At 39.4% G+C, this 14,805-nt stretch overlaps 1 protein-coding gene across 3 annotated transcripts in view; it reads left to right on the top strand.

Moving 5' to 3' along the window:
- The first annotated feature begins 795 nt into the window (after positions 1-795).
- LOC110168123 (serum response factor) overlaps positions 796-14,805 on the top strand; it is a 47,525-nt gene continuing 33,515 nt past the window's right edge. The window contains exons 1-2 of one of the 3 annotated variants that reach the window (XM_055162700.1): positions 796-1,823; positions 12,611-12,877. In XM_055162700.1, coding sequence (XP_055018675.1) covers positions 1,221-1,823; positions 12,611-12,877 — 870 coding nt within the window. In that variant the 5' untranslated portion in view covers positions 796-1,220. The remainder of the gene's footprint in view (positions 1,824-12,610; positions 12,878-14,805) is intronic. The other 2 variants (XM_055162699.1, XM_055162701.1) reach the window with 2 other exon arrangements.

Here is a 14,805-nt window from a genome sequence, read left to right as displayed (position 1 = left end):
TCAGTCTGTCACAGGGCAGCTATGGCTACAATAGTAGTTTACCATCACCGGGTATGGAGTGATTGAATAATGCTCTGTAAAGCGTCTTTGTGACATATGTCTGTCAAAAGTGCTATATAAATAAAAAACTTACTTATGTACTATAGTTACATTTTCTTTGTGTTTTGGTCATTTTTAAGCAGCTTTTCTGTATTTTACCAAAACAAATGACAATTTATGCCTCTCTTTACTGTTGGCAGGAATCAGATTGGCCAAAAATAGGTACACCAGGGACATGTCTTGTATAAAACTGGAACAAATCAATGTTTTTAGATAAATCTGCTGGGACATTGGACACATGGCTCAAAACTGAGACTGTCCCGGGTAAATAGAGACGTCTGGCCACTCTAGCCTTGTTGCATTGATCTTGCACTTGCTGCCCTCTATTCTTAACCTCCCCCCCTTAAACCTTAACCATTACACTACTTCACCATTAAAGTATGCGCCTATACGTCTGTACTGCACTGCGCTCCACAGCATGAAAAAGTTACGTTTCTCATTCCATGTCCCTCAGCTTGCCTTGCTTTAGTTTACAATGACGTTTTGACGGTAGCGCAACCATTTTGGTATCTGACAAGTACCTCCCCCTGACCAACCAGCGCGCACCCCGGGTCCTCCACGGCCAATCTTTACGCAGCGCTGTGACTCACCAAATAAGGAGAGACAGCGCCATATAAGGAAACGTTGTAGCTCTTTATAAGGAGAAAAGTAGATCCGGGTTGCATATATCCATCCACAGCCGAGACAATTGGCAAGGATTAAAGTCATTTTACGCGTGCGGAAACCCTTAAAACATAAAAATACGTGATTAGAATTGAATAATTGGTTTAGTTGGCGTGCTAATGCTGGTAAAAGTGGTGGTTTTAGATAGAAACGCGGACTATGTGACGAAGCGGATGTGCATGGAGAGGGTTGTTCGCGTTTTCCTTTTTGAGAATGCGCTCAGAGTTTTGGCGATAGAGGAGGAGGGTGAACCAAACCAAGCGGGGTGGAAGGGTCTTGGGGGCAGCATCACTTTCCAAAGTTTGTCGGTGATTTCCTGAAGTCTCCAGCCCACCAACCGGCGTGTTTTGTTTACATTTTGCAGGCCAGGCGTGTATGCGATCGAGCCGACATTTCTGACACTGCGCGCACTAGCTCTCTGGCTGGTGTTCGGACACTCGGTGCGCGCCTCTAGTAGGATGTTACCGAGTCAAGTTGGGTCGGCACCGGCTGGAAACGGGTCCGCATCGGGTAGAGGCATCGCAGGGCACGGGTCTGGGGTTGTCGGGGTTCGTCCTGTTTTGGTCCGAGCAGGGCACGCGTACGAGGGGGAAAGAGACGCAGTAGGAATGCTAGGGGCTAATGGTCCGAGAGGCGCTAGACCTCCGGGGAATGGGACCGGGGTGACACAGCTGCAGTCCGCGGTGCAGGCCAACGTGGTGGGGTTGACTGCCGGAGGAGTGGTCCTGCCCCAAGGAGCTGCGGGCAGGTTTGACCACGATAGAGACCCCCTTTGCAGCGGATCGGACAACGACTCGGACTCCGTGGACGATGAGGACCCAGTGGGTTCACTCGGGGACAGTAGGAGAGGGGTCAAGCGGGAAAGAGACATGGAAGCGGCCGTGGTGGGGCAAGAGGTCGGTGTCCCCCCTGGAGCTTACGGCATGGTTACCGGGGGAGTAGCCGGGGCAAAACCGGGGAAAAAGACACGTGGACGGGTAAAGATTAAGATGGAGTTTATTGACAACAAGCTGCGACGGTACACAACTTTCAGCAAGAGGAAGACTGGTATTATGAAAAAGGTGAGTTGAGAAATACTTTGGAGTTTGGCCAATAACAGAAAACATTCATTTAGTCTACTACAGTCACATGTAGTTCATGCTTAGTAGTATCCTCTGTAAACTACTGCCTAGACTGTTGCATGCTTGCACAATGTAGGGCTGTCGTGAGTTTTAATGCCCTTCCAAGTGCTAAACTATTGGACTTCTCTATTTACAGTTTTGCAATAAGTATGATTTGAACATCTGCATTCAAAACTCAGTGTAACCTCAGCAATCAATACACTTCAGCACATTAGACCTTTGCATACCCTCGATATACTAAATGGCATCTGTAATTAGAGATAGTTTAGCTGCATTAAATTAACTTGACCCCACTTAACATCCCATCACAGCAGTACAATATGTGTAAATGATGCCACTGCTATAACACCAGAAAGATTAACCAATGATTCAATTGTTACGCTTCATTCTCTCTTGGAAAAAAAAACCAAAAAAAACTTTGCAATTATACTTATGTCATTACTTTGTCTGTAAAGGAACGCTCAACTAGGACTCACAGATGGAGCAGACATTTTTATTTAGATTTAGCCCAACTATGTAAACAAGATGCTTTTTTATTACCTATTTATAAGTTGTTCCGTTTGGCTTTCTGTCTGCAGTTGTTGAGCAGTTAATCTTCATCTATGCTAAATTTACAGAGTGAGTTTGATGATCAGGGTTTGTCATACATTGCTTCCTATGTAAGCCTAGGAAACCCCCTACTATATTCAACCAGTCAGTGTAATAATAATACCGTCAGTGAGTATAAGCATGATGTAATCTAGATAGGTTATTTCTACAAATGATTGAAGAGGTTCATGGAAACATAATTATAGCTTGAGTCTATAGAAGGTAATTACGATTGGTGTATGCTCAATCATCAGGTTGACAAACACCTCGGTTACTGTTCTTGTCGTATTATTGTCTCTTCCATTATCCTTTTTGTCTGAAGTAATCTGTGCTCTTAATTATCCCCTTTGGAAAATTTGTCCTGTATTTCAGTCATCCTTTGGTGCTATCCATTAGTGTTGTCGCAATACTGCTATTTCAATAATATTTTATACCATTTCAATCTCTGTTTTGACGCTAAGGAAAAGTGTGTGTTACTCAATACCGATTTTGACACCATAATGATAATAAAAAAACATAGACTATTTTTTTTTTCAGCTTCAAATTTCATATTTCTGCTCTTTTAGGCTGATGCTTGTTCAAATAAGTATCTATAATAGTTTTGGTAGTTAATTATTGTCTGGGTTTTGGTACTATTAATGAGCCTGTCACTCTAGAAACGTGTCATTTTAGGCGACTGACCCCAGTGAAGCGCCCATGGACCCATCTCAGATCCAACTATGTTCATAATCAGAAGTACGTGTATGTTTGAGCGAAGTACTATGTAAGTAATTAAACCCTAAATAATGATAATTGCTTAATAGTCGGCACTTCGTAAACATGACAGGGTCTTTAGCAGTCGCAGTCATTCAAAAACCTGTTGCTTCACGCTTGCGTTGTCCTAGTGGTCCTTAAATAACTTTACTAGCAGCTAACGGTTAGTGCAACACCAGATCGGCTGTAACCGAGCTTAAACAAAACCTGTCTGGCCCAGCTCTGGGTTGTCAGAGCATTTATGACACCTGAAATAGACTTGAGCAAATGACAAGTCTATTTTTGAGCAGACCCACCCCCAAGTTTCTCACACCAGATCTACAACCTGGATAGACTTTCATACAAATTCATTTCAGTGATTGGAGCTAAGATTACACATGCTAATGATATCAAAAATATGTGCGATAATTCCTGCGGACATTTGAATGAAGTCCGATCCTGCAATTCCCCCCCAGATCCTCCAGATAAATGTTGTGAAGTTGTCATATAGTTTTGGACTAATTGATAGACAAAGCTGCCATGGTTACCCCCGTCTCATGCCCAAACCTGTTGGTATATACATGGCTCCTGTAATCTCTGGGATCAGAGGTGGGCTGGAGGAGGAAGTGAGGTCTAAACCATTATCTGACACAGAATGACTAGTGCTAAAGGACTATTTTTTGTGGTAATTTTCCATTTTGTAAGGATTCCAAGTCATTTGCAGTTAGCATTCACAATCAGATTATGTGAGATTATGAGATCTTAACTCTGTTGCTATTAGAAAGGCTTAAAAATAAGTTTTGTGATTTTAATTAGAATATCTCCACAAGTCAACGTTTTAACCTTTGTGTGGTTAAAATTGTATAAAAACGTTTAAGGGGCACAGTAGAGACACAGATTTTTATTTATTTTTTGTCTCACTCACCCTTTACATAGCCTGATTCATCAGTTGGTTTCACTTCGTGGAAACCATCTGACTTTGCAGCATTAAAATCCGTTCACTCGATGGTAGGTGGGTACTTTTTTTTAACTTAATCAATCGCAGCTATTTGGTTGTGACGTATGTAATGTGCCTCTAACAGGGCTAATTGGAATGTTAAGTTTTTCCAAAATCCCATAGGAAGGAGGGCAATAACGTCTTTCCCCTTGATAAAATTCACCAAACATTCTCTTTGATCTCAGTCTTGATCTCAGGAATCGTTGTCAACAGAGAATGTATTGCTCTTCGCTGATTTACTGGAGCCCAGACTCGCACTTTCGGGGTTCTTGCAAACCGTCTAGTATATTCTGATTCCTGACCTAGTTGCTGGAGAGAAATTAAATTGAGCAGAGGCACTAGATGGCGCTAGCCTGGCTACCCTTTACTAGGCACTATAGTAGTAATAATCATTTTTAATAACCAGTCAACTAATCAAAAACAAAATCGCTGACTAGTTGACCACAGTAATCATTAATTAGTCCTGCTAAAATAACCCTAGTTTCGCACATTCTTGAGCTCTTGTCAGTATGTTGAATCACAGCCCCCTCCTCTCCCTCCCTGTTCTGTGTCCTTCTGTGTGAAGAGGCTCTGAGGCGTGGACCATGTGGCAGAACTGGAGGTGCCAACAGCTGACCAAACCCCAGGGACGGGATCAGAGTGGGCCTCGGAGACACTGTCGGCGTATGCATTAACTGACTTTACTGTAGAATGTGCTCCCACTATTGCTATGCTGGGATTGGCAATTGGTCAGTGGAGCTTGGTATGAGCAGCTGGTGTAAAAAGACTGGTTTGTGTTTTACTGCTACATCAAAGCCAACAGGAATGAAGTTTATGAAGTGCCATCAGCCTATAAATGTGAACATATTTTCGCAAGAGGTTGAAATATTGATACCCAGATACTGATCAATACTAAACTCAAAAACAGTTGAACGAAGTATTGACACTGAAGGTTGTCAGGTGATGTAGGAACCTTGAACCTTTCCTGAGTAGTTAATGATCTATTTTGGGACAAGTAGAAGACCACATGGAAATATTGAAGAAACTAACATGATTTTGGCTTGAAGATTCTGAGTAGTCTAAAAATATAGTATCAAAATCAAACATTTCCTGAAGTACCCAAAATCGTGTTTGAAATATATCGTGGCATTTCAATCTGAGACTATGTATGCAATATACGAGGGGTGTGCAGAAATATTGAAATATCACTATATTGTATCGTTTAATGTGATGATACAGTATTGATATTGTGAGCTGCTGTATCGATATATCACCAAGAGTATTTTTTGGTGCATTTTACTAAATTGTTTTGTTATAGCGCTACAGTTTTGTTGCTTGTTCAGAGGAATTAAACTCATTTATGTGACACATTTGACATTTTCACTGTTTTGATGATAAGACAGTGAAAATTAACAAACACTTTTAGTATCACAGCCATGATTTAGCCATCATTTTTTATTGAACCATATTGAATTGGTTTGAAATATATCGTATCAAACCAAAAGTGCACTGTATCGAGATATGTATCGTATTCCATGTAGTGAGGTATTTGGCAATTTCTTAAGGATACCCAGCCCTATAATGTACCCCATAAAACAGACTGGTGATGTATTGTTGACAAGGAAGAGGAAGTGGTTTGCATTATTTATCAATGGATGTTGTTGCTCATTACACTGCACAGTCATTAAGACCCTCAGTGTGGTCTCTGCTGCAAGTAAACAGTTTCTTATACACGGCAATCACATTTGATGCAAGATTGACATTGCTCCAATTCACATTCCATGGAAAAACAATCGCCTCTCTCTGAAACTGCTGCTGTGAGCTTTGTTATTTTAGAATTAAAATGCTTGTACTAACCTGCTGTACATGATCCTAGTATTTTTGTTTTGCTATTCCATCTGTAAATCTAGCTATGAACATTAATAACAGACAAGTCAGGTGCCTTCTTTCCCTGAGGTTGCCCCCGGCTAGTGTTAGCAGAAGGTTTGATTGACAGCATTGCAACAGGTATACCCCCTCCCGAACAAGCTTGTGGGAAGGGGCGTTACCTTCAACAGCCTCACTCCTGATTGGCTTTTTGGTTACTATGACACTCACTGCTGAAATTCCAAATAAGGAACTTGGCCTTAAATTGGCGGTTGTAATTGCAAGTTACAACCGCCAAGAGTGACGTCACACTCACTTAGTCCACTTCTTCATATAGTCTATGGTTGAATGACAATTATGAAAATTGTTGTGTTTACAGGAAACTAGTATTGAAAACCATAAAACAACAACAACAAAAATCTAAATTAAATTGAATAGAAAATTGTGACCCACTGAATGTTTTGTGTCACCCAGTCCCTCTTAAATTCCATTAAAGTAACTTGGTTTAAAGTTTATTTATATAGCACATTTAAAACAACTTCAACTGACCCAAGTGCTTCACATAAAAGTAAAAAAACAAAAACAAATGAACACATAACATGATACACAGGAAAAATAAAACTCCAAGATACCCTGTCTAGGGCTACCACCTAGTGCCTCCACTCAATTTAATTTCTCTCCAGCGACTAGTCAGGAATTGGAAGAACCTCGGAAGTGTGAGTCCGGGCACCAGCCAATCAGAGAAGAGCCATACATTCTGTGTCGGCAACGATTCCCGAGGATTTAAAGCCAGAACAAAGAGAATGTTTGGTGAATTTTATCAAGGGGAAAGATGTTATTAGCCTTCTTCCTATGGGATTTGGTGCATTACATACGTCACGACCAAATAGCAGTGATTGGTTAAATAAAAAAAGTACCTGCCTACCATCGAGCGAACTAATCCTAATGCTGCGAGGTCAAACGGTTTCCAAGAAGTGAAACCGGCTGCTGAATCTTGGACATAGGAGCTTAAAGTTTGTAGCAGTTTATGACATTGTGAGAAATTACAATATCACATTTATTGATGCATCCGTACAAGCCTCTCCCACTAACCGGCACTCTTCATTAAAACTAATTTCTATGGGGCTGTGAGAACTCTTTGATACCTAGATATCAATCAATAAAAAATATTTGCTTATATGAACAAGTATACACTGTAATAGTTTTAGAATGCTCTTGTGTTGTTAATTCTGCATTCCCCTGTAATGTAAAGGATGCGTTAACATGTTGTACTTTAAAATCACAATCACAACCAAATCTGTAATCTTTCAGTGAAGTTCTGAGTTGACACGAATGTGATGGTAAAAATATGGTCTGATTTGTCGGAAAATATCTATATCTAACCACATCTTATCGCAGTAGCCCCACTTTTTTACTTCCCAAGGTGAACTGTGTAATCAGATGTTCAGTACTGTGATGCAATGCTGCTGTGCTTCTGCTGTGAGTTGAATGATCAAACTGGCGAGGCTGCAATTATTTAGATCTATTCTATAAACATCCTGTTATCTCCGGGTCTTGTTGCTGTAGAAGCCATGTTATGAGTAGTTTACAAATTAAAGGTGCACTATGTAATTTTTCTGGTGGAGTTTCTGCCATTTGCCATAGACAGACCCCAGTTTTTTGAGCTATAAAAGCATTAATGCCATACATAATAGATGTGAAAAACTGACTTGTGGTAGTTGATTTTAAGGTTAAGATACACTATTTGTCCTCTGTATTTGACCCTAAATTACCCAAAAGTTTTCAGCCCGCATCTGTGAATGTGGTTTTAGCTGCCAGTAACATGAGCAAGTATCAGAACACATCTGATCAGTTCCACTTTTCACAGCAAAGCCTCAGTCTATAGATAAACTGTAAGAGTATGAATTGGTTTCCTGCTGTATTGCGAATTCACTGTGTTACGACAAAGCTAAGAAGTTTATTATTTGGTCTAACCCCGGCTTTGAAACAGGCGATGCAGTTGTTTTGCTAAAATCAAACTCATTTTTCATTATTACTTCAGATAAACACAGGCTCTTATTGCAGCGTTGGAGTTTTCGACTTTGAATTGCCTTTGCTGTGCACTGGTGTGTTTTTTTTTTTATTTTTTATGTTTCACAGACTGTTGTCGTGGAAACTGAGGTGTCTTTATGTAGGCTCTTGGCAACATGAACACTATTTGACAGTGTGGCAATGCAGCGATGGTGAAAGCGTTGCCTACACACTGTCAGGCATCACAAATATTGACAGGTGGGTGGAGTGGGATGATCCATAGTAGATTATGGGGCTCAAACTGGTTTTGGCAGGAGGCTGGGTTCATTATGAAAGATGGAGCAAGAAGAAACGGGTTACTTTCTGTATCTCTCCTCTCTGCTGTGATTCAAGATTGTCTTAATATTAAGCTGTGAAGCAGCAACTTGATTAGACCAGTGGCCCCAACGGCAAATTATCTTGAATGCTTGTCTTTAATAGTTACACTGCAGGGACCAATGATGGACACTGTGCTGGCATATTGTCTAAATTGTGCGCAGATATGAGAGATTCACACATCACATTTGAAGGATTTTGCTTCCGGCTGAGTAATTGTTGTATTTCAAATATATATCACATAGATGAGAATAGAAACTATGCTTGTTGGCTGAGTGGTTAGCACCTTTTTTGCAAATCGTATCTGTGTTTGTGTCCATTTCCTCCTGATGCTCACACCAGTGAAGTTGGCCTATAGTTGTACATATTCACATCACCTCAAGACTTACAAATTTGACTGTGTGTGATAAATAAAACATTTGGCTTTTACAATTCGGCCTGCCCACTTTTGTGTCCTGTCCCACGTTGTCCTGAGTTGTTCTTAAAACGGGTTAGTCGATGATTTCATTCAGGGACATTCAAGGGGAAGTGATTCTGGGATTTATTAGATGAATGATATTAGCCACCAACAAATGATGAGAAACATTGAGAAAGAAATTACACAAAAGTTAAGAAATAGTACTGGAAGTTTTGAATCACTGTGCCCAGAAAGTGAATAAGCTGCTTGGTTAGTTTTGTAGAAAGAAAAGACTCCAATTAAATCTATTCTCTTCTGTTCTGTGGAGCTTTTGCTTTCAGTAGATGTAAAGAAACATTTCTGCATCTTTTGAGGGAATTTTATAGCTGGATTCATCAGCCATAGAACTTCGACTTCTTAGAAACTGTCTGACCTTGCAGCGTTAAAATTCGTTTGCTCGGCGGTAGGTGGGTACTTTTTTTTTTTTTTGTCATTTTTATGATTTTTTTTTTCAATTATACAAAACAAAAAACAAACACAGAGAAGAAGAGTGCCTTTGCAATCGTTCAATGAAATATCAATCGAGATGTGTTTACATTATTAATTTTCAGATAAAGTCCGATCTGAGTGGGCATTTTTTTAATTTAACCAATCGTTGCTATTTGGTCGTGATGTAAGTAATGCGCCGCTAACAGGGCTAACTGGTACATTAAGTTTTTCTCAAATCCCTTAGGAAGAAGTGCAATAACGTCTTTCCCCTTGATAAAATTCACCAAACATTCTCTTCGATCTCAGTCTTGATCTCGGGAATCGTTGCCAACACAGAATGTATTGCTCTTCTCTGATTGGCTGGTGCCCGGACATGCAGTTTCGGGGTTCTTGCAAACACTCTAGTGTATTCTGATTCCTGACCTAGTCGCTGGAGGGGCTAACTGGTATATTAAGTTTTTCCCAAATCCCGTAGGAAGAAGGGCAATAACGTCTTTGACCTTGATAAAATTCACCATTCTCTTTCTCTTTGTTCTGGCTTTAAATCCTCTCGGGAATCGTTGGCTCTTCGCTAACTGGCTGGTGCCTGAACTCGCACTTCCGGGGTTTTTGCAAACCGTCTAGTGTATTCCGATTCCTGACCTAGTCTCTGGAGAGAAATGAAATTGTGCGAAGACACTAGGTGGCGCTAGTCTGGCTAGGACTAATATACCAAATGTCTCGCTCTTACAACCATTCACCCATTCACAGTAGCCCCCAGGTTGGTTGGTTGTGAATAAACTACACCCACTCCCCCCCAAATCAAGAGATATGTAACAACATTTGTGATAGACATGTTTTATTTTTTTTACATTGGTGTCAAATTAGGTTAATATAAAATATACGCAATTACAAAGCACACAACACACCATCTGCCTCCCAGTGTATTACATTATAGAGAAATAAATAAAGTAAAAATACATTCTCACACTTTTATATGTCCATAAGTCGTGTGTGGGTTGTTTTGTGTGAAAATCGCAGTTTGAATCGACCCCCCTTGCCACTTGCAATCACACATGAATATTTATGAGTCAATAACTGGTCAAATTAGTCCTTGCTGGTCTTGAACTATTGCCAAATAAGCTGCTATGTTTTAGTTTGCCTAGCTACAACAGCAAGTTAATCAGAGGACATGGACCAAGGCTAATTGCGCACTTCATTACATGTTCGCTGCATTAGCACTAAAGAAGAAGCCATAATCAGACACACTGCACTATCGGCACATAAGTACTGGAACGCTCGACGTAATTAGGAGTTTGAAGTGCTCAGGTGACGCAAATAGGGCAGCGAATGTAGCTAGCATGCGGTCATTAGACTCCCCATTGCTTTTTTATCACACACAAAGGAGCAATTGCATAGGCACTTTGAATAGACATTACTGATAGGCTTAGTTTGATATGGCTCACAATGAGACAGTGTTGAAGAGGTGAGGTAATCCAATGCGCGCTTTATACCGGTCTATAAAATTAATTTGAATTAAACTCTCCGCCCTCCCGTGCTCTTCCCATTTGATCAGCTGGACTTGGTTTTTACAGCGTGTTCCAAGGTGATGCTAACAGCGCTGTGGCTTTCGCGGTGCCAGAATCGTCCTCCACAAAACCCGATGAGTCATTTATTTGAGTTGAAAAGTGCTTTCATGAGTTCACTGTGAGTGCAGATAGAGCTGTCTGTGATGCAAAGTTTAACTCAGGTCTCTGGAGTGTAATGTAAAGTGTAATGAGGCAGTCAAAGTGTAGAGTATGTTCTCTAGTATTGGCAAGGTAGAACTGTTATGAATTTCATTTCCCTATGTGGCTCTTAAGAGATACATTAGCCATAACCTCTTTTGGAGATTACATTTATTTAGTTTGAGATTTTATTGAAGTGTGTTGGATTCAGACTGTTTGACGTCAGGATTGGCACATGGAACTGAGTGGAGATGTCACTAATGATTATTTTATTATTTTTTTTAGCTGTTGCTACACCAAAACGATGTGATTTGATATTATTGTGAGACTTTTGACGTTACTTTTGACGTTAGACTTTTGACTTTTCACGATATATCAGTTATTGTTCCATCCCTTATTCTTATTAAAAACTAGTTTCTCAAGAAGAGGTCTTTACTCAACATATTTGACCTTAATCTGTGAAAATGTGTCTTATAAAAATGGCATTAATCAAGGGTCGCTTATAGATTAGATTTCTGACTAAATTACTAAAATAATCATCAGAAATTTAGTCTATCTAGTCTACCCTCGATAAATTTTTTTAACAAACGTTTTCACAGATTAAGGTCAAATATGTTGACTATAGACCTCTTCTTGACAAACTAGTTATTTATATTAATTAGGGATGTAACAATAACCAAAATATCATGATATTATTTTATTTTAATTGTCAAAAGTCTCACAATCATATCATGGGCTGTCACAATATGAGATCGAACTACATAGACCATTATCCTTTGTTGTCGTCAGTGCATATTACATGAATAAATAACTGTTAATTAAACACTTTTGGCTCACTTTTTCATATTATAACAGTATCAACGACTTTTTCAAGACTTTTAAAAGGAAAAAGTAGCATATTCACAATTTTGTTTGCCTCTACAAAATATTGCAATAAATATCGTACCGTGAAATGCATATGGTGATAGTATCGTATTGAGAGATTTGGACACCGTTACATCCCTAATATTAATATAATAGTATATAATTTCCTTCTGCAATTTTGCATTAACAGTGATTTTTCTCAGTACATTGTGTGTGAAGAATCTGTTTATAGTACTGCACATAATTGTTAACAAAGATTAGACCTGTCTTTGGCTATTTTAGTTAATTATTTTCTTGACGAGAGCACAGAGATGCAGAGATGTTATCCAGGTGCATTGGTTTACTGCTTTAGAGGCTACATATTTTTCATAAGATTGCCATGGTAACAGTCATTAAAAATAATTGTTCTGCATTTATTGCGCAGTTATAACTTTGTCCTTCTCCTTCATCAAACTATTATACATGATTGTTTCTTTAAAGCTAGTTCATAATATATCCTGGCTGGAGCGGCGTTATCTGTGATATTTTATCTTGTCTAAATACCTCAAGTTGAAGTATTTTTAGATTTACTCACTTGACTCCTTGTCCCTAGATCTTCACTTGCGTATCTCACATTCCCACTTTGGTGAGATTACATGGAGATGCAAGCGATAATCCATGCCCAAATATGGTCATCCCCTATGCATCTTTTGTAAGCCTTTTTTCCCTCTTTTTTGTCTTGCAGGCTTATGAACTTTCAACCCTGACAGGAACCCAGGTGCTTCTGCTCGTGGCCAGTGAAACGGGCCATGTGTACACGTTTGCCACTCGTAAACTGCAGCCCATGATCACCAGTGAGACGGGGAAGGCCTTGATCCAAACATGTCTGAACTCTCCGGACTCCCCCCCACGGTCGGACCCTTCGACTGACCAGAGGATGAGCGCCACGGGGTTTGAGGAGACAGACCTGACCTACCAAGTGTCTGAGGCCGAGGGCATGGGGGAAACTAAGGTAAAACATGCAACACGTTTATAGCTAGCTGGATCAGGTTTACAGTAGGGCTTAACAATTTAGGAAAAAATATTAAATTGCGATTTTTCTGACAGCATTGCGATTGGATTTACGATTTATATTTGAATAATGGGATCCTGTTCAAACTTGACATTTTTAACACATTCAGTTGAATAGAGTTAGATATTAGATATTAGGGGCAGAGCTGGGGACTTGCAAGTTGTGACTTTGACTCGAGTCAGACTTGAGTCACTATTTTTAGGACTTGAGACTTGACTTGATAAAATGGACTAAGACTTGGGACTTGACTTGGACTTGAAGGTCAGTGACTTGGGACTTGACTCGGACTTGAGGCCTGTGACTTGAGAAGCACTTTTAAATCTGAATTCTTTCTGTTCTGACTGTAATGATTCACACCAAAATCTTGTCAAAACATTTAAAAAGGAAAAATTTGCATTTCTACAACATTTATATACTCTATAAATACTCATATATACATATACTATGATTTTTTTAAAGTACAATTTAGTTTAAACTTCATATAAATTGCCAAAATTTAAACTATATTTGGTACTTTGGTTTAAAGACTTGAAATGAATTGAAGCTCAAAGCAGATGACTTGGACTTGACTTGGACTTGTGGGTCAGTGACTCAAGACTCAACTTGGACTTGCCTGTATTTGACTTGAGACTTGACTCGGACTTGAGGTCAAAGACTTGAGACTTACTTGAGACTTGCAAAAAGGCAACTTGGTCCCACCTCTGATTAGGGGTGTGCAAAAATATCGATATATCGTATTGTTAAATGCGGTAATACAGTATCAATATCGTGGGCTGCTGTATCGATATATATCGCCAAGAGTGTTTTTTGGTATATTTTAGTAAATTATTTTGTTACAGCGCTACAGTTTTGTTGCTTGTTCAGAGGAAGGAAACAGAGGAAGGTGTGTTTCATATTAACTTTGCACAAGAAGTGGTTTAACAAACACTTTTAGTATCACAGCCATGATTTATCCATTATTTTTAATTGAACTGAATCGAATAATTTTGAAATATATTGTATAGAACAGAAAGTGCACTGTATCGAGATATGCATCATATTGTAGCTTATGTATCGAGGTATATATCGTATCGGCAACTTCTGAATGATACCCAGCCCTATTAGATATTTTGTTATTTGTGGAGTAAATGATGGTACTTCAGAATTTGCATCTTTGTGATTTGCCAATTGTGCTCATTCAAATAGCCTTGGTTTACAATGTGTAATAGGATTTGTGTCTGAAGTATGTACACGCATGAGAAACAAATATATTGTATTTGAATATCAAAGCTCGTGATCAGGCCAGTGCAAGATTCATATGATATCTGATAGCAATTGGATTATATACATGAGACTCTTTAAAGCTGTATTGTGTAACTTTTCTGGGGGAAGGTATTGCTTTGCCTAGAATGTTCCACAGTAGAATATCAAACTTTATTTTTCTGGGGTTCTTGCAACATTACGATTTCCTCCTCCAGTGACGTGAATAACATTGAATTGGAATAGGTTTTTATCTCAGATGCCCTTCCTCACACCCCTCTCTGGTCTTGGTGCCAGCTTTTAAAAAATCAGAAAAATGTAGATGAATTTCACTCGTGAATTCACAATGTTCACAGTCATCAATAGTCTATGAATCACAACTAAATGTAAGACAACTGAATCATTGCCCTTGTATTACACTTCGTCTCTACTCACAGTTGTATTGGAGCATTAATTGAAATCTCAGTACACCCAGGCCTCAGATGTGCTTTTCAAATCCCATTCTACAAATTAAATAAACCTCATATTTCATTTTGTGTGCGCTCGGCTGCAGCTGGGTCACTCCGACACGATTGGGCTCAGTGCGTTTGACTCCCTGTGCTCATCTCAAGCCTCTTCTTTTGACTCAC

Source organism: Boleophthalmus pectinirostris, unplaced genomic scaffold (genome assembly GCF_026225935.1).
Source record: "Boleophthalmus pectinirostris isolate CB_2022bp ecotype Guang Dong unplaced genomic scaffold, ASM2622593v1 HiC_scaffold_5, whole genome shotgun sequence".
NCBI classification, from domain to species: Eukaryota; Metazoa; Chordata; class Actinopteri; order Gobiiformes; family Gobiidae; genus Boleophthalmus; species Boleophthalmus pectinirostris.
The sequence above is the reverse complement of the archived record's forward strand: the minus strand, read 5'-3'. Positions and strand labels throughout refer to the sequence as shown.